General features: G+C 36.8%; 2 protein-coding genes across 2 annotated transcripts; both read left to right on the top strand.

Annotated features, from left to right (window-relative positions):
- Positions 1-1,959: 1,959 nt before the first annotated feature.
- Positions 1,960-3,344, top strand: LOC137030733 (serine/threonine-protein kinase pim-2-like). Its single transcript, XM_067401169.1, has 5 exons — positions 1,960-2,040; positions 2,183-2,233; positions 2,330-2,708; positions 2,910-3,086; positions 3,220-3,344. Exons 1-5 carry the CDS (start codon positions 1,978-1,980, stop codon positions 3,342-3,344), a joined length of 795 nt encoding a protein of 264 aa, XP_067257270.1. The 5' UTR covers positions 1,960-1,977.
- A 2,431-nt stretch (positions 3,345-5,775) lies between these two features.
- Positions 5,776-15,251, top strand: rab1ba (zRAB1B, member RAS oncogene family a). The gene is made up of 6 exons (XM_067399716.1): positions 5,776-6,096; positions 9,214-9,286; positions 9,480-9,575; positions 9,797-9,892; positions 10,383-10,514; positions 13,799-15,251. Exons 1-6 carry the CDS (start codon positions 6,083-6,085, stop codon positions 13,991-13,993), a joined length of 606 nt encoding a protein of 201 aa, XP_067255817.1. The 5' UTR covers positions 5,776-6,082; the 3' UTR covers positions 13,994-15,251.
- The last annotated feature ends 4,861 nt before the right edge of the window (positions 15,252-20,112 follow it).

Below are 20,112 nucleotides of genomic sequence, written 5' to 3'. Positions count from 1 at the left end.
TGAGTTTACCCGAGTTTTGCTATCATGGCAATGTTGAAGCGAAAACGTAGTTTTTGCGCTCAGGTGTGCGACTCTTACAGCGGCACATCCTCATTCAGCACCGATGCGGCTAAAATCCATCAGCCCGTTAGTGTTGGTGAGGAACATGAGATGCCAGTGAGAAAGAGGAGGAGGACGGAGAGTTTCGAGAAGCTGCCGTTTCTTCATTTCTGTGACTGGAGCGGCAGCTCAGATCAAGATACCGCTGCGAATGAGAGAAGTACTGATGGTAAATCAAATGAACATTTGAGAATGTCATTGAAGTGTCATTATATGTTACAAATCCACACCAAACACATTCTATCAAAACTGGAGTTTGATCAAGGCAATGAGCAGATTTTTTCCAAGACATGTCATAAATATTTAAACAAAGCTTGTAAAAAACTAGACTATATTATGTTAAAAAATAAAACATTTTAACTAAAGAATCACCATAATTTGAGTATGCAATGTTTAATTATTATTATTGATTAAAACATGCGTTTGTTCAATATTCCCTGCTTTAGATAAGATTTCTCTATGGTACAGCGCCTGTGCTCTAGAGGATCATGGTCTTCAGGAACCTCTTTTCAGCGGTCTTGAAGTCCTTCCTCCTGCAGATCAACTGGATCAAACCCCTCCAGCTCCAGTCCACCTCAGTCCAGAACTAACGTTAGATCACAACAGGGTGGACGTGACAACTAAGAATTGGTTTAAGGTACTGAGTCTCATAAGCTACAAATGACTCTGATATATTATTATATTTGGAAGATTTTTAAATCTTTTTTTTTTTTTTTTTGTGCATTTGTTTTATGTTCTTTGTGATATGAGAACAAATTTGAGGTCAAATCTCTTCTAATGTATGTCGGAACCTACCCTGATTGATGTTTTTGTTCATTGCGTATCATCAGCCTGTTAGTGAGGGAAGTGATAGTGAGCAGAGCCAGAGGAGGAAGAGTAGTTTTGGAGAGCTGCTCACTCTTCACTGGAGCTGCAGTTCAGGTCAGGGTCAGAAAGTGGAGGATCAGACCACTGCAGCCGTTAGTGAGAGACACGCTGAGGGTAAATCCAGAGACCATTTGAGGATCTGTACATCATTTTCTGCTAGATATAAGTGTCCATTAATGGAAATTCATAAATTAGGGTGAATTTTTCTGTTCTTTAGGATGAAGTGTCATTCATTACATATGTTAAAAATCCACACCATCACACGCTTTATCAAAAATCATTTGAAGTTAGATCAAAGCCATGATTGGATATTTATTCCAGCACATTTTATATATCTTTAAACACAGATGAACCCAAGCGGACATCTTTTAACAATGGCCGAAAGAGAAAACGAAGTTCTCACAGCGCTCAGGTGTACGACTCCCATCAGAGTACAACATCCAGCACCAATGCGGCTGAAATCCATCAGCCCGTTAGTGTCGGTGAGGACACTGAGATGCCAGTGAGAAAGAGGAGGAGGACAGATAGTTTTGAGAAGATCAAGATTCTCTCAGATCAAGAGAGAAGTGCTGAGGGTAAATCAAATGACCATTTGAAAATGTGTAACTGTTTTCTGTTTACTAGAGCTCTGTACATCATAAAGTCTACATAATGTTCAGTCAGTATCCATTAATGGGAACTTTAATGTTTAACATTCCCTGCTTTAGATCAGAATTCTCTACAGTACAGCGCCTGTGCTCTAGAGGATCATGGTCTTCAGGAACCTCTTTCAAGTGGACTTGAAGTCCTTCCTCCTGCAGATCAACAGGTTCAAACCCCTCCAGCTCCAGTCCTCCTCAGTCCAGTCAGTCCAGAACCAGTTCACAACAGAGGGGACGTGACGACTGAGGGTGAGTTTACGGCCATAACCTCAAACATTTCACTCACTGCTGTCCATGCATGAAATTTCATATCAACTAAAAGATTCATCTTTTAACAGACGACATTCTGAGCCGGTATGAAATCGGCAGAATGCTTGGTAAAGGAGGATTTGGATCTGTTTATGAAGGGAAACGATTGGAGGATGACCTTGAGGTATCATCATTTCCTTACAATATTTAGCTAACAAATTGTTTTGTCTCACTATATCCATTTCAAGTCCTTTTAGTGTTTATTATTTTCACTATTTAGTGCACTTGACATGTTGGAAATGTAATAATTGTTTTTGGTTGATCAGGTGGCTGTGAAAATCGCCAGAAAGTCACGGAACATGAAATACATCAACATTGTAAGTATGCGACACTCTAAACTTCTTCCACTGTTTTCAGATTAAAATGTGTAAACACACTGACAGCACCTTCTTTCTTCATGATCTTTCTTCTAGCCTGGTCATCCCGCACCCCTTCCATTAGAGGTCGGCCTGTTGATCCTTGCTAACAGGGGTCCCAGAGTTCAAGAAATCATTGAGTTGCTGGACTGGCAGGACCAACCTGACCAATACATCATGATCTTGGAGCGTCCCTCACCCTGCCAAGATCTGTGGGATTTTTTGAACAGTCATGGAGGCACCCTCAATGAGGACACAGCACGGTATATAATGACGCAGACAACAATGGCCGCTCACATCTGCTTTTCCCGTGGAGTTTTCCACCGAGACATTAAGTTGGAGAACCTGCTAATAAACACAGAAACACTTGAGGTCAAACTGATCGACTTCGGCTGCGGGGATCTCCTCCGGGAATCTAGATATGAAAGATTCTGTGGTATGTATTATGCATCAAACCTGTAGTTTTAGACTTCTAGTTTTAGAAGTTCTAGTGACAAGTTAAAATGGTATCATATAAACCACATCTCACTTTTGAAGCAGCATTTTTTAAGTTAAATAACACCAGATATTTTTTTTACAAAGAAAACATCCTGTGGGATTTCAAGCTTACCCATTAAACATAATCTCTTTCCTTCAGGCACAGATGATTACTGCCCACCTGAGTACTTGACAGAGGGCAAGTACCACGGTAAACCAGCTACTGTGTGGTCTCTGGGAGTGCTCTTATTCTTGCTGGTCTGTGGACGCTTTCCAAAACGCAGAGATTTGCAGAGGATTGATGATGACGTCTGGTTTGAGCCTGGCTTGTCAAACGGTAAGATGGCATTCATCACAACAAAGAAGACCAATTATAATTTAAATCATACAATGATCTTACAGTTTAATATAAAGACAGAAGGTGTAAAGTTTAAAGTAATAATCTGACTTTCTTCCATCGTTCTGCACAGAATGCTGCCACCTGATTCGATCCCTCCTGCAGAAAAACCCAAGCTGGCGGATTGATTTGAAGAAAATAATTTTCCACGAATGGTTTATGGTATTGAGCCTAAGATCAGCTACAAATGATTTTTGAAGATACAATTTACAACAATTTATATTCTTTAAGAATGTTGCCTATTTATTTTTGTGCATGTTTGTTTTTGTATTGTGAAAAGAAATGTCTTCTGATTGTAGACGTCAACATATCATCTGGTGACCTGATACAAGACAGTGGCACCTTGGCTGGCGACTCTTGGCTTGCTAACGGCCCACTCCAAAGGACGTTATTGTTAATTAAATATTATTGTTCATATCAATAAAAAATATTTTATATAAATAATATTGGAGTACCTGGTATTGAGAAGCAGTCTGTGTGTTAGTGGTGGGGATTTTTCAACAACTTCAATTCACACTCTATTTTTCTTGACGTTCTGAACTTCACAATGGGATATCTTGGTATTATGGATCTGTCAATGATGAAACAGACTGTTTTTGTATCTCTAAATCATCACATACAGATCATAATTCATTCTAATTGAAAATATTAGTTGTGTTCGGCTATCAGTAAAGTTACTAGACTCTGAAACATTTAATCAGCAGTTTTCCATACAGTAAAATTCACCATTAAAATTATTCTAAAACATTTTGTTTTATGACAAAACTAAATATTGTTTTGTCATATATTCCACAGAGCAGGATGAACTAAATATTTTCCAAATAATATTTTAACATATTTGTAAGATTAATTTGCACTGTGTAAGCTGGGTCTTTATATGTATAAAATGCCTTTCCCTCGATCATATTTGGGGGCCTTGGCATCGAAAGATTGAAAACCCCTGACATAAACAACTATGGATTATTGTTTAGCAAAGTCCTGCAGCACCAGCCTCATTAGAAGTTGTTGCAGTTGTAAGATGATCCATAACAAGACATTATGACAAAATATGGGAAATAAAGGCTCAGCTGTGAGCACTAAAGTCAAAATATAAGAAATATAGTTTGTATTATTGCAAAAAAGATGATATACAAGAATCAAAGTTTCAATACAACCATGATGCAAAGTTCTTTAGAGACTTTGTGATCTATTTCGAGGCTGAAGCACAATGCATTGATGGGAGAAGTCTTGCATTGAAAGGTTCCCCAGAGCCACAGGGAACTAACTGTTGTTTTGGTCCTGGAGCTGAGGGACCCCTTGTGGAGCGCTGGGTAAATTACTTACAACTTGTAACTGATTCCAAATTACATGACAAAAATTGTAGTGATGTAATCTAGATTACTCATTTTAGGTATTCTGTATAACTACTTTTTGATTACTTTTGACCTAACTCATTTATCACATTAATTTGAATAGAATAATACTGATAGAAAACAGAATTCCATTCTTTGTTATTAACAACATGAAGTGCATTAAATATTACATTAGGTACGTCAGGGTTTCCCAGACTGGGATTCCCGATGGAACTGCAGGGGTTTTTGAGTTTAATGAAAGCTATCAAGTAATTATATCATAAAAAAAAAAAAAATAATAATAATAATCAAAATAAAACATTTACTAAAAAAGATTTTAAAATATACTTGTTTACCTACATGTCATGTGACCACCATTAACCAACATAATTGTAATATTGACCAAACTTATTAACTTAAAATCAAAGGGCTTACTTCAAGTAACCCCATTTCCATTTTTATTGCATTTTACATAATTGGGACATTTTGTAAAATGCAATAAAATCAAGAATCTGTGATTTGTTAATAATCTTGAACATTTATTAAACTGACAAAAGTACAAATAAAAAATTTCCAAAGTTTTGGAAACAGAGTACGTCTATACAATTTACATATTTCATTGCTGCCATATATGGTCTACTTTTCTACACTCCTACCATTTTGAGCAAAACAAACAAACAAACAAACAAAAAAACTCAACCCCATCACACTCAACCCTGTCACATATATGTATATTTCATTATACAACAGGATTGAGTTATTAACTTGATTTATCAATAATTTTAATATTTACAAATTATCACCTGAAGGACTAACACAATAAAATTGTGGTTGTATTTAAACATCTCAATTGAAAACTTTTTTATTTTATTTTTTTTTTTTACAAAAATAAAGACATCAACAGACCAAATTTGTATATTTATAACTTCAGTCCCATAGAAATGTGAAAATGATCATAAATGTTATATATTTTTTTTTTGTTTACAAATTGTTAGTCAAATTGTTTTGAGGGACAGTAGGTAGATGTTTGTTTTATTACAATTTTTGTGTAAATTCCTTTTTAAACCAAAAAAAAGGAGTCCAAATATGAAAAAGCTTAAAATAATAAAAGGGCTTTAATGCCTGAGGTGGGAAAATATGATTTGTTGGAGGTTTGTTATGTGCCTAATGATGTGGGGTATTTAGTAATGTAATCATATAATGTTCAAAAATAAAAATAAATCCAAGCTAAAGGTTACTCGTCGAGTGTCTTGAATCTTTGGGTTGTGTCTTTGAGATCAGTTCGTAATGCCACGTCATCTGATGTCACTGCCGCACCTGCGCAGCCATCTTGTACTTCGAGCGAGGGGTAGATCGGAAGGAAGGAAGAAAAGCAGAACAAAATAACAGTGTTTTGCGTTATATGGTCAGTAATGTCCGTCAAGTGACTGAATCCAACGAGAAGACAGTGTTGAGGTGTGATCGGAGGGGGTAAATCAGAGAAAGCTGCCCCAGTGCCTCGGGATTCCAGACGTACAAGTCATCCTCTTCATCATTATCGCGTCTGCTCGCAGAGAAAAGAGTCCAGTCTCCTGCTGAACACAACCACAACGATACAAACACACCATGAATCCAGAATAGTGAGTATTTAGCGCCCAGGCTTTTGTTGCGGATTTCAGTGTTTGTATAATCATGAACCGTCAGTGCCAGTAGCTTTGTCTAGCCTAAACGGCTAACAACGTCCGGAACTAACGGCGAATTCAAAGCATATTTGCTTATTCAGAGAAAGTTTCTTACTCTAAATGACAGCATTATTCGATATTAAACGTTTAAACTTCAAAACCGTCGCTATTTGGTGTTTATCGCACGTAATTTCAGCATTTGCCGTACTGCGTGACGTAATTTTTGGTGTGTTGCGTTGCGACGGAGTGACGTCATGAGTCGACTGTAGTGAGGCTGAATTCAGCTGTCAAAATGGATCTGGCATATGAGCGAATATGCCCTTTGCGCGCATGCACGCGGTGTTTTGAACCATATACGACTCCAGCTTGTCATTGTGAGGCATTCAAGTGTCATGTGTTTTTTATTAGGCCTGCGAATTGAAAGTCAGCGTCACAGCTGGAAGAGGTCATGAAAAGGAGAAGCTTCGCATTTTCCTTGATTTCTCAGTAGCATGCGGTCAGCTTATTGGTCTGACTCGGTCTCAAGTCTTTGGTTGAATAATTATGAATATTCCATTAATAGTGACAGATTAACACATGCCGATTATCAGAAATGTATTACTTGTTCGCCATATCCATCAGCAGTATTTCACATGGTAATTCACTGGCAACAAAGAACACAAATTTGTTCCAAACACTCCCCTGTTTGCCACTGGTCATTTAAATAGATAGTCCTGCCCCAAGCTCATGCCATTGGTTGAACCAGTGCTGTGTCAGGCCCTGTCTGGATTCTCAAACTTCCTTTCTGTATTGTGAATGGTATAGTTATACATTTTACAATGTTAATACAATGCTCATGTGATGGTGATGTATGTATTTTTGAACCTGAGTGTAATGTAAGGTGTGCTTGGTGGCATTTGTTGGTTGTCTGCCTTGTTAATACACAAGTACATTCTAGTGGCCTTATTTAAAGGATTCGTTCACTCAAAAATGAAAATTCTGTCATTTATTACTCACCCTCATGCTGTTCCACACCCATAAGATCTTCGTTAATCTTCGGAACACAAATTAAGATATTTTAGTTGAAATCCGATGGCTCCGTGAGGCCTCCATAGGAAGCAATGACATTTCCTCTCTCAAGATCAATTAATGTACTAAAAACATTTAAATCAGTTCATGTGAGTACAGTGGTTCAATATTAATATTATAAAGTGACGAGAATATTTTTGGAGCGCCCAAAAAAAACCAAAATAACGACTTATATAGTGATGACCGATTTCAAAACACTGCTTCAGGAAGCTTCAGAGCGTTATGAATCGGCATGTCGACGGAGCGCCAAAGTCACGTGATTTCAGCAGTTTGCCAGTTTGACACACAATCCGAATCATGATTCGACACGCTGATTCATTTATGCTCCGATGCTTCCTGAAGCAGTGTTTTGAAATCGGTCATCACTAAATAAGTTATTTTGTTTTTTTTTTGGCGCACCAAAAATATTCTCAACTCTTTATAATATTAATATTGAACCACTGTACTCACATGAACCGATTTAAATATGTTTTTAGTACATGAATGGATCTTGAGAGAGGAAATGTCATTGCTCCCTATGAAGGCCTCACGGAGCCATCAGATTTCAACTAAAATATCTTAATCTGTGTTCCGAAGATTAACGAAGGTGTGGAACAGCATGAGTGTAAGTAAATCACAGAATTTTCATTTTTGGGTGAACATACCCTTTAATTTGTATTAGCCTATATCTAAATATATATATGGATATTGACATTTGACAAACTATCCAGGTTGTGCTCTTTTAATTGCAAAAAGCGCTTGAATCAAATTTAGTTGTTAAAACAATAAAAGGAAATGCTTTACTTGTCTGACATGAAGTTTTTGTATAACACCTTGTTTCCTCTTGACACATTCAAGCACAAAGTAGATCATCAGCATGCTCAGTCACGATTGCTTCATGTGATGCAACGTTTCTCAGCTTGTCTAATGTTAGTACTTGAATTCAGTAACCATTGCGACAGTGTCTAAGTTGGAATTAGATTCTCTCAGCTGTATTCTGAGCTGGTGGCAGGGGATACTTTGTTTATGCTGATTTTGTTTTGAACCTTCTTCACCATCAGTTCTTGAAGGACAGTTCCTGGAAATGGCAGTTGATTTTGCAACTTGTAATCTGATGTAGTTGTCTTTTCAAACCAGTTAACATTTAAGCAAGACTAATGGCACATTTACTGTATCATTTTAAGCTCTTAGAGCCAGATGTGATGTGATATATGATTATTTCAGTGAGATCATGTAGTGTCGTTGATATGTTGATAACCCCATTCCTACAGGTCAGTTTACTGAGTACGAGGAGAGAATTAGTTTTATGTTCATATGATGAGACAAACAATCTGTTAGATCTGTATGTATACATATTATTATCACTAAAGTAACTACTATAGCATTGTTGTCATTGATAATGAAAAGTAAAAATATTACTGGTATGAATTGTTTTCTACAAATGAAATGAAGCTAACAACAACATAAGCGAAAATTAGAATTGAAACCGAATATGCTGAAATAAATTGAAGTACTACAGTAACTAAAACTGAGATGAAAATTGAAATTAATTAAATAGATGTATTAAAACACAAAAAAGCATAACAAAATTACATAAATTAAAATGAAAACTGAAAATATAAAAGTAAAACCTAATTTAAGGTATTAATAAATATTATAATAGTAAAATATTGCCGCTGTATAAAGCTCCTAGATAACTCATAATTTACCACAGCTCATGTTGTCTAGAGTTTTTTCTGTACTGAAATTTCTTGTAAATATATTTTTTGCAGTGTTTCGTCAGCAGAACAATCCAAAAACACATTAAATAACAGTACAACCCACTGAAGGGATGTATGCCTATCCCTCACAGCCTCGCTTTCATTCCCGTTAAAAAAGATGGCGCTGATGTGAATAAGCTCTATAATGTGATTATAACTCATTTGACTGGTACATGTCATAAGAAGTTTAAATTTGTTCTGAAACTAAAAATTGTAAATATTCTTGTTGATGTTTTTAATGTGTTGCTATTGTGTTTCTCCATTTTAGCGACTACCTGTTTAAACTGCTCCTCATCGGTGACTCTGGAGTTGGAAAGTCATGTCTTCTGTTGAGATTTGCTGTGAGTACATGCACAGATAGCTTGTTTTGTCCCGCTTTTGCTGCCAAACATCAATTAAAGCTCAATTGAAGTCATACAGCCAGTCTGCAAATGATATAGAATTGACTAAATGTATTTCATAGTAGATTATTTATATCCACAAATGTAAATAGTCTGTTTTCATTCATTTTCTGTTTGGGTTGTGGTTCTGCAGGATGACACATACACTGAGAGCTACATCAGCACCATAGGCGTGGACTTCAAGATCCGCACTATTGAACTTGATGGAAAAACCATTAAGCTACAGATTGTAAGTCCATACATCCTCCCACACAACACTAATTTTTCACAAGTTCTGGGACCGCATGACAGTCATTAGTATGCACACCAGTACATTATGATGACCTGATTTCTTGGGTTAATAGACAAATCTAGTAACTTGTGGAAAATGGGGCCAAACCTGTTATAGAAACATGCATGGTTTGACATTACTATAAATTATATTCCTTTTATTTTCTTTCTATTTCATAGTGGGACACTGCAGGGCAAGAAAGATTTCGAACCATCACCTCCAGTTACTATCGAGGGGCTCACGGTATCATTGTGGTTTATGATGTCACGGATCAGGTGAGACACCATCAGAAGTTCTCCTTCCTTATCTGGCCCAAATTTAACAAAACACACTTTGCAACAATCAATAATCAATTGCTGTCTATAACGTATGTTTACCACATATTTCTATAGTTCTGATGCTGTGTAAACTGTGCGGATGTCATCCTCAGAATACCTCTTTTACTTGATGACCCGCTTGTCATATTTGTATTATAACACCAGTGTTAGTTTAGTATCATTTATGTATTATTGAAGTACTTGTTAATATTTTGAATTAGCTTTTATTTTAGTTTTCAGTTTTCAAGTTTTAGTAATTTTTTTATGTGCTTTTAGTTTGCCATTAGTTTCAATCTAATATTCTATTTAAGCTTTATTTTAATTACTGAAAATTATATGTAATAGTTTCAGTTGTAGATTACAATAACAACACTGGATAACATTGCTTTTATTATCACATGAACTGTTGAAATTGAGAGTTATTTTCTCTGTCCTGCTCTCTCTAAAGGAATCGTATAACAATGTGAAACAGTGGCTACAGGAAATAGACCGCTATGCAAGCGAGAATGTCAACAAGCTGCTGGTGGGTAACAAATGTGATCTCACCACCAAGAAAGTAGTGGACTACACAACAGCCAAGGTAATAATGCGTCAAAATAGACGCATTTAATCTGTATTAGTCTGAGTTTAAATCTCTGTTCCCTTTTTTTTAATCAAAACAGTGGACTTTACAAGCCCAATTGCTTCCTATTTTTGTGACATTGGTAGCATAATACTTTCCCTCACTATTACTGCTCCTTATGCTAAGGGTTGGAGATTTGAATAAACCCCCAACCTAATATTTAACCCATCTTGCACTATTTCTTTAATGGACATGAATTTTATGTCAAATTGTGGAGCTACTAAGCATTCTGATATATGCTTTCACCTGGTAGATGATAAAACAGGCCAAAATAATCCCATAGCCTTGCACTGTAGGAGGAAACAAGACTTAAGTAGAGTCCTGAATGTCAAAAAGACTTGGCAGTGAGCCCATTTTGGCTTTGGCCATCAAGTAACCATCTTGCAACCAACCAGAACACCCTAGCAACTGCATGCAATGCATGAACAACCACTCAGAACATTTCAGCAACAGCATAGCAACACCCTCACAATTACTTATAACAATTTATGGTGGGAAATTCTGCACAGGCATAAATTTTCTTCAGAACAAAAACTTTATGAACAGTCTTGAATACAGTTGATAAAGCTTTTTGATAATTAAAAGGATAAGTTCACTTTAGATTTAAAATTTCCTGATAATTTACTCACCCCTGTGTCATCGAAGATGTTTATTTCTTTCTTCAGTCGAAAAGAAAATAAGGTTTTGGAGGAAAACATTCCAGGATTTATCTCCATATAGTGGACTTCAGTGGGGAACAACAGGTTGAAGGTCCAAATTGCAGTTTCAGTGCAGCTTCAAAGGGCTCTACACAATCCCAGCCAAGGAATAAGGGTCTTATCTAGCGAAACGTTTTCGTCATTTTCTTAAAAAATAAAAAATGTATATACTTTTTAAACACAAATACTTGTCTTGCACTGCTCTGTGATTCACAATGCATTAGGTAATCAAATTGGAAAGGTCACGCATAAATTACCAAGCAAGTGTTTACAAGTGAACGTGCAAAGACTAAGCCAAACACCCATTACAAAAAAAGGTAAAACAATGATGTTGGAAGATTTTGAAGTTGGAGGAGAAAATGAGAAATGAGAAAACCTCGTGATTACGTAATGCGTGGCGCATCTCAGAGCAGTGCAGGACGAGCATTTGTGATTAAAAAGTATATAAAAAAGACAGATCGCTTCGCTAGACAAGACCCTTATTCCTCGGCTGGGATCTTGTAGAGCTCTTTGAAGCTGCATTGAAACTGCATTTTGGATCTTCAACCCATTGTACCGCACTGAAGTCCACTATATGGAGAAAAATCCTGGAATATTTTCCTCAAATACCTCAATTTCTTTTCCACTGAAGAAAGAAAGACATAAACATGTTTGAAGAGATGGGGGTGAGTAAATTATTAGGAAATTTTAATTCTTAATTCATTTTGAGAGTTCGAAACAGCTTGCCAAAATGCCAAAGCAGACTTTCTAGAAAAGTTCGCTATGGCTGGTAAACACCTTTTATATTATCATTGGTCTGTGGTGATTGGACAATAGGTAGGTGTGTGCAGAGGCTCCGCCTTCTTTCACGTGGAAATCCTTTCCAGTTAATTGCTCCTGTTCAGTTAGTCAAGGCCAGACGTCCACCAGTGAAAACATGAACACATAGGAGAGCTGATTTAAAGTAGAAAATGAAAGAAACCCACTTCTGATGAAATGAAACAATGTTTAATATGGTAAAGCTGCTTGATTTTGAGCATTCTATCTTTGGATATACTCACGGTGAAGTTCTAAGATAGAATGCTATAGAATAACACAAGACGTGTCACTCGTATTGTTTTGAATGGGAGAAAGTGTAATGTGCAATATGGCGGATTAAGTCCCACCTTCTAAATAAGAGCCAATTGGCGACTGGTAAAGTCATTGCGTCACTTCAGCGGCCGTTAGAATCACAGATTTTTATAGAAACAGTCAGACGCACGCCTCCGAAGAGACGCACATTTAGGTTTGCACATGCGCATTAGCTTGATCCAGCCTGAAAAATACAGTTTTTTTTTGTCATGATTCGAGCGTTTAGAAACTAAATTTATGAGCCGGATGTTGTTAGATTTCATTGGTGATTTCAAATATGAAATTTAATTGTAAGGTTGGCGAACAGTTTTGGAGAATTTGATGTTTCCCCATTCAAAGTGATAGGAGCTGCATGATGCCCAGGATACCTGAGAGGCGTTTCAAAGATGGCCGCCGAGTGTAATGACTTGTCTTAAAAGGACTTTGGTATATCAGGGCCTTCAGTGTTATATGGTAGGCGGCGCTGTTACACATCTTCTGAAAGAGTTTTGAATCTCCAGATCCAAAAACAAACGAAGAAGCATAAACAAGTGATAGAAGCATTGCTTATGCACATGTAAGCTGATGTAATCATCAAACATTCAGCAGCATATAAATCAAAACTGCCTAATGTTACCGAATGAAATGTCAAACCCATAGGACTGTGAAGATTTGGGGGTGTTGACGGACTCAATCTACTCCATCTATGTTTTGATCATTGTTCTGAACGTAGTCTTTGACAAAAATGCTATTTTCTCAGCTTTTTGTTCAAATGATACTTTTTTTTTTTTACGAATCTTACTAAAATTCAAGTGTTGATTTAAAAAAAAATTAATAATAATAATAAAATAAAATAAAAAGAATGCATGGAGCTAGAATAAAAAAAAAAAAAAAATATATATATATATATATATATATATATATATATATATATATATATATATATATATTATATAATTTTTTTTTTTTTTAAAGCAGAGGCTCTGTTCTTACTTTTGATGTATTGTATGTTTTGATATTCATACAGCAAAATATTCTGGGCCACAAAAGTTTTGTGAAAATGATCAAAATTGCTAGCGCTTGCTGGCAACTTCTTTTAAATAAAGCTGGCAGGGAAAAAGTTAAGGCCTGTTCACACCAATAACTATAATAACTATATTAGCGTCCAACGCACATATCATCTGTAGCTTTCAATTCTCAAACTCTTGACAGCGATTGGCTGTCAATATTTTTATTGTTCATCAGCTAGAACAAGTCATTGTGAAAGTGATCAACAATATCATTTTTCTGTCTCGTTATCATTATAGCTGTGGTTTGGACTCAAAGCTATTTGACTTCAAAACTGTATTGTCATAATTGTCATCCTTAGTGTGAATGGGCCTTTTTACAGCAGTGCCAAGCATGAGATTGGGCAAAATAAAAAAGTGTCTCACTCTGGTTCTTTTTGGCTTCCAGGAATTTGCTGACTCTTTAGCAATCCCCTTCCTTGAGACTAGCGCTAAGAATGCCACGAATGTGGAGCAGGCCTTCATGACTATGGCTGCCGAGATCAAGAAGCGCATGGGCCCTGGGGCAACAACTGGAGGAGACAAGCCCAACTTGAAGATCGAGAGCACTCCTGTGCGGCAGTCTGGCGGCGGCTGCTGTTGAAGAGCCTGAGCGTGCACACACACACACACACACACACACACGCATAAACACACACACACACACAAAACCATCCCTTTCCCCCTCAAACACATTTTCTCACACACACCAAAAAAACAGCATTCTCACGGGAGGAACCACTGCATTAAGAGCCAACGTCTAACAGCCTTATGGCTTCATTTATGACATCATAAGTCTTCTTGTTTTAATTATCCTTTCCCTTTTTGTAAGAAACCTCACCCCTTTTTCCTCCCTGTGCACATTAATCACCCCACCCACTTCCATAGCCCCACCCCCTGTACTTAAAGTGGAGCTTTGGTACAGTCATATGTTTATGTAGAGATGTCTGTAATGAGAGCAGATGTGGGGGTGATTCTCAAATCCTCCTTTTAAACAACTAGAGAGGCTGTGTTAAGAAAGTTAACCTATCTCTCTAGTATTTCTAATTCTCTCTCACACATTGTCACTTGAATGAGGTTTTGTGGGGGCGAAAGCATGGCTTCTGAGGCTGAATCGACAGGAAGTCAACCGCATACAAAGTCGGCAATATTCTATACTTGTTCTCATCCTACTAGTATATTATTGTTATTATGGTGATTTTTAAGACTGATTTGTTTTTTTTTTGTTTTTTTTCTGTAGGTTTTTGATTTTCTAATGAAGGCTTGTACAAAGGCTTACTGCTGTCAATGACATAGTCTGGGTGGGGAAGGGAACGGATAGGGTTGGGTTTTTTGTTCATAATCTGGATTACGAGGGTCTAGGCTTTAGGTTGGTCGACGAAAGCTACTGTTCCCTCTATTACCTCAATGACCTCTGCTACTTTTGAGTGTTCAGCCATCACAGGTTCAAAACAAACGCACGAACACCGTCTTGACTCGCGTTGAGGTCGTTTCCTCCTGTGGTCAGCATGTTTTTGGCTTTGGTTTGAAACCTCAGATTTATATTTTGGTGTAATTTTACCATCTTGTTGAGCCAGACTTCTACTAAAGCCAACCCGTAGTCCTCGCTGCTGCCAAAAACGGTCCATCCTGCATTGTGTGTGCTTTGTATTTATTTAAATACGGTAAATATATTTGCATATTTGTAAAGGGCCTTAATTTCGCCACCAATGAGAGTGTGCTAGTTCCATGGATCCGGTTCAGTGTGCTTTATTTGTGTGGGAATATTGTGCATTACATCTAGGAATATTGGGATTGACTGGTCCAGTGTAGGAGACCGGATATGACCTCCCATGTTCTTTAATGAAAAAAAAAAAAATATTCATACACGTAGATTCTAGCCTTCAAATCTACCTACTGATAGATGGACCTTTCTCAAAATAAGGGTCTCATTCAGATGTTGCCTTTGGTGATCGAAGAGGTTCATACGGATCCTACATGGCAACCTAAAGCCCCTCCACACGGTTCAATCTCATCTGCGTTAAGCAAATTTCTAACACAAACTGCAAATGATTGGCCTGATGACAGTGTTTTTGACCTGGCTGTTTTATTATGTACAATGTGGATCTAGAAAATGTAGATAGAGTTTGTGAACTTCACTAGTATTAGTGCGTCAGTCTGTCTTAATTAGGATAGTCTAACCATCGTAACATTAGATCAGTGTAATCTAGTTTTTACACCACTAACATCTGCCAATGCTAACGTAACCGCACAATCTCATCACTAATGTTGTGTGGTGGATTTGCTTGTACTATTTTGTAAGTGAAATGGTAGCGTCGGGTTGGAGGGAGCAGTAGCAGGGATATGGGTGCGAGTGCAATGGCTGGGAAGGAGGGACGGGCAAGGGGCAACTGCATAAACTGTGTTTGGGAACATTCCTTTTGATTTTAAAACAGGTCCGTTGTGGATCCCGCGTTACGTCTGTGTGAAAATAAACAGTATATGAAAGTCTCATTTAAACCCTGCACTCATTCACACACTAAAGTGCTTTTTTGGATGCATTCGGAAGGGTCTGTTTTCTCAGAAGGATTGCTGTCTTTTGATCTATGAATTTAGAGTTTTGTGGTAAGGTTTTGGGTTGGTGGAAAGATGAAGGGTTTGGGGTTGGGGGGGTCGATGCTTATGAATGTGATGGAGCGTTCTTATGCTTTTCGTCTTTTCAGTTTTACTTTTTGCCCATGTCATTTGCACATCTAATATTTTTGGATTAAGACACGGCGATGGTAAAATGGCAAGCACCTCTTTAGTAGTTTCCCTGTCTAATAATACACGCTCTTTCTCTATCCCCCTTTGCTTGCTCACCCCGGTGCTGTTTCATAGCTGGGTTTGATCTCGTTTTTCTCTTCTCTGTACATATTATAAATATATATAATAAAATGATCAACATGAGACTTAAAGATGACTTTTCCTGATTTCTTTTCTGTTGTGTCGAGTGTAATATTGTGTGGGTGGTGCGGTAAGTATCACTTCCTGTGCTAGTTGGAAATGTGATGACTGATCATTTTGAAAGTTGAATCTCATAGAACCTGTCAAGAACATGTACGTGACTCGTTTCACCCCAGAATCACAGAATATTCATGTCGACTTTAATGATAAAAATAATTTTGTCTGGATTGGATGATTCTCATTACTGAATTACAGTATAAATTAGAATGTAATGAGGAACATTATGTAGAATAATGAGAATTACAGACAAACTTGACAGTAAAACATCTGGCCGCATTATAATGAGAATTGGGTGAGGAAATGTGCATAGTTGTCATGAAAATAATGTCAGAATCTATCTTGCTAGCTAGCTAGATATCTGAGATTTACCCATTGTAGTGTTGGAGGTAACGTATTACAAGTAACATGATTACGTAACCTGATTACTTTTCCCATTAAAGGGTTAGTTCACCCAAAAATGAAAATTATTTATTACTCGCCCTCATGCCGTTCCACACCCGTAAGACCTTCGTTCATCTTTGGAACACAAATTAAGATATTTTAGCTGACTCTGTGTGGCCTTAATAGCCAGCAATGACATTTCCTCTCTCAAGATCCATAAAGGTACTAAAAACATATTTAAATCAGTTCATGTGAGTACAGTGGTTCAATATTAATATTATAAAGTGACGAGAATATTTTTGGTGCGCCAAAAAAAAACAAAATAACGACTTATATAGTGATGGTCGATTTCAAAACTCTGCTTCAGGAAGCTTCAGAGCACAAATGAATCAGTGTGTCGAATCATGATTCGGATTACGTGTCAAACCGCCAAACTGCTGACATCACGTGACTTTGGCACTCTGAACAGCTGATTCGACACGCTGATTCATTATGCTCCGAAGCTTCCTGAAGCAGTGTTTTGAAATCGGCCATCACTATATAAGGCGTTTTTTTTGGCGCACCAAAAATATTCTCGTCGCTTTATAATATTAATATTGAACCGCTGTACTCACATGAACTGATTTAAATATGTTTTTAGTACCTTTATGGATCTTGAGAGAGGAAATGTCATTACTCCCTATGCAGGCTCATGGAGCCATCAGAGTTCAACAAAAATATCTTAATTTGTGTTCCGAAGATTAACGAAGGTCTTACGGGTGTGGAATAGCATGAGGGTGAGTAATTAATGTCAGAATTTTCATTTTTAGATGAACTAATCCTTTAACAAGCAAAGTACCACATTACTTTTAAATTTACAACTAAATATCTGAGTTACTTTTTCAAACGAGTAACGCAAGTTACTTTTCCCATTTATTGACTGACACCTCTCCTCTCCCCATGTTGATACAGATATTGGTATATAAAAATGTGAATTTTCATTTTTATTCGATTTTTTTAAATGTTTCTATATAGTTTTCATTTTTATTTCAGTTGTCGTTTTGTACTTCAACCTAAACTTTTTTCAGTTAGTTTTTTAAGTCTATGTTTTTCATCTAATATTATTGTATTTCAGATTAATTTCATTTGCCATAAACAATTGGGTAACTTTATTTTACTGTGTCCTTGTTACATATGTTACATGTACTGTATTAATAAGTGAATTATGCATGATTGCATGCAACTAACCCTAAACCAAACCCTAATTATATATTAAGTACATGTTGTTAATTAATATTACTTAGTACTTAAATGTATAGTTACACTGTAACAAGGACCTTAAAATAAAGTTAGCATGTTTCCCTGTGCCAGTGTGGATTTCCTCTGAATGCTTCAGATTCTTTCACAATCCAAAGACATGCAATAAACTGTAGGTGAACTGGAGGTACAAAATTGCTCATACTGTAGGTGTGAGTGAATGTGTGAAAGTGGCAGCCCTCCTGCAACTGAAATAGTATATGGAGAATGGATAGGTGAATTTTTAATAGTTAACAATGACAACTCTATTCCAGACAGGCCTACGGTATGATTGAACACCATATATAGAAACCATTTGATGTCTTATTTGATTGTTGATGGATTTACTATGTCTTGTGTACTTGTTTTTGTTTCTGCACAGACACATTTGGAGGGAGGCGTGTGCATGTGTAGTAGGGGTGAGCCAATGACCTTGAGTTATTTATAGCCAGTTAGAGTAGCTGCAGTCAGTATGCAGGATTGTACGGTTCTGCTCAGACTCCCTTGAGAGAGTGAGTGAGAGAGAGGGAGAGAGGGGAGGAGGTAAGGGAGGATGCAGCATCCCTCTCTCTGATTTCTCAGTGTGCCAGCTCATCAGAATCCCTAAACTGAGACCCTGAAAATGTAAAGAGATCTGAGCATTTCTGTATAGCTCATGCACAATTACACACACGCACACGTGGATGCTAAATTTAAACTGTTTTTTTTTTTCTGTCTGAGAGCTGGTTGATAGCTTTGCCTTTGTGTTTTACCTCTTTATTATTCTCTCTCTTTCCCTTTAGCACAAAATTTTGCATTGCTGATTAGGTGAATTTCACTATCAAAAGCATGTCTGGGTCAGATTTCACCCCATAATCAAAAGAAAGAAATCAGCATAAGCTATTTTTAGTGCTCTTAAAGGGATAGTTCACCCAAAAGTGAAAGTTCTTCATAATTTACTCACTGTAATGTTGTTCCAAAGCCATTAGACTTTGGTTAATCTTTGAAACAAATTAATATTTTAAATGAGAAGTGTTTTTTTGTTGTTGTTTATATGTAAATAAAAGCCTAAAATAAATCTGTTCATCCTATAAAGAAATCGTATCTCTTTACAAGACTTCGATTAAACTGCTCAATTCATAGGGATTTGTTTTATGACGTCTTTATGACTTTTTGGATCTTCTAATTTTGGTTACCTGAAATTTCAACATAGAAGATTTCATTAAAAATGGCTTAATTTTTCGTTCAAAATTGAATCAAAGTCTTATGGGTTTGGCGTGACATGAGGGTGAGTAAATGACAGAATTTTTGTTTTTGGGTGAACTAACCTTTTAAGGGTTTTTGCATCACAACATTATTTTCAAGACAGTTTCCCCCATTCTCATTAATTTTATGTAAAACAAAAAAAAAGATTTCTTCATTTCAATTCTTCATTTCATTAATTCGCAAGCATATGCACATCATGGTATTATTTGCTGCATTGCCCTAATTTTTACCTGATTTAAATAAATATAATTTTATTGCATTCCTTTTTTAATATAATAATGTTAAAAGGACTATTATGGTCTGAGAATGAATGAGAATCCTCATTGAGAATGATGGGTATAAAAAAAACTTTATGGTAATGAGAAATTAGGGGGAAAATGTGCTTTTCCAATTTTTAATTTCTTAAATGCCACAATGTAAAAAGTCTTAATGGTCCAATAATAATAGGCATAATTTGCGGGTGGGATGGGTCCCCACCACTTTTTGAAACATTTCGTGGCAAAGATGTAGGCCTATCTAATAAAAAAGAAACATCTCTAGTTGATTAGTAAGTCGTAAGTTTGTGTCAAATAAGAGGCGATCTGGCACTTGGATGTGTTTTTGAAATCATGCAGAGTGCTTGTTGCCGCTGTAATCAGTGACGCAACAGTTCTTTTGACGCTCATGCACATTTTGCAGTCTTCACACGGACGAGCGCTTCAAACTATCGCTTAACGCTGTTGCGGAGACTATCCGTTCCAGTGAAATCACCAAAACAAAATGCACAAACGTGTCCCTACTCCTGATGTACAATCACTGATGAACATCTTTGGTTTTAATGAGGAAAAAATAAAATTT

This window comes from Chanodichthys erythropterus, chromosome 11 (genome assembly GCF_024489055.1).
Source record: "Chanodichthys erythropterus isolate Z2021 chromosome 11, ASM2448905v1, whole genome shotgun sequence".
NCBI classification, from domain to species: domain Eukaryota; kingdom Metazoa; phylum Chordata; class Actinopteri; order Cypriniformes; family Xenocyprididae; genus Chanodichthys; species Chanodichthys erythropterus.
Note: the sequence above shows the minus strand (reverse complement) of the source record. Positions and strands in the feature narration are given on the sequence as shown.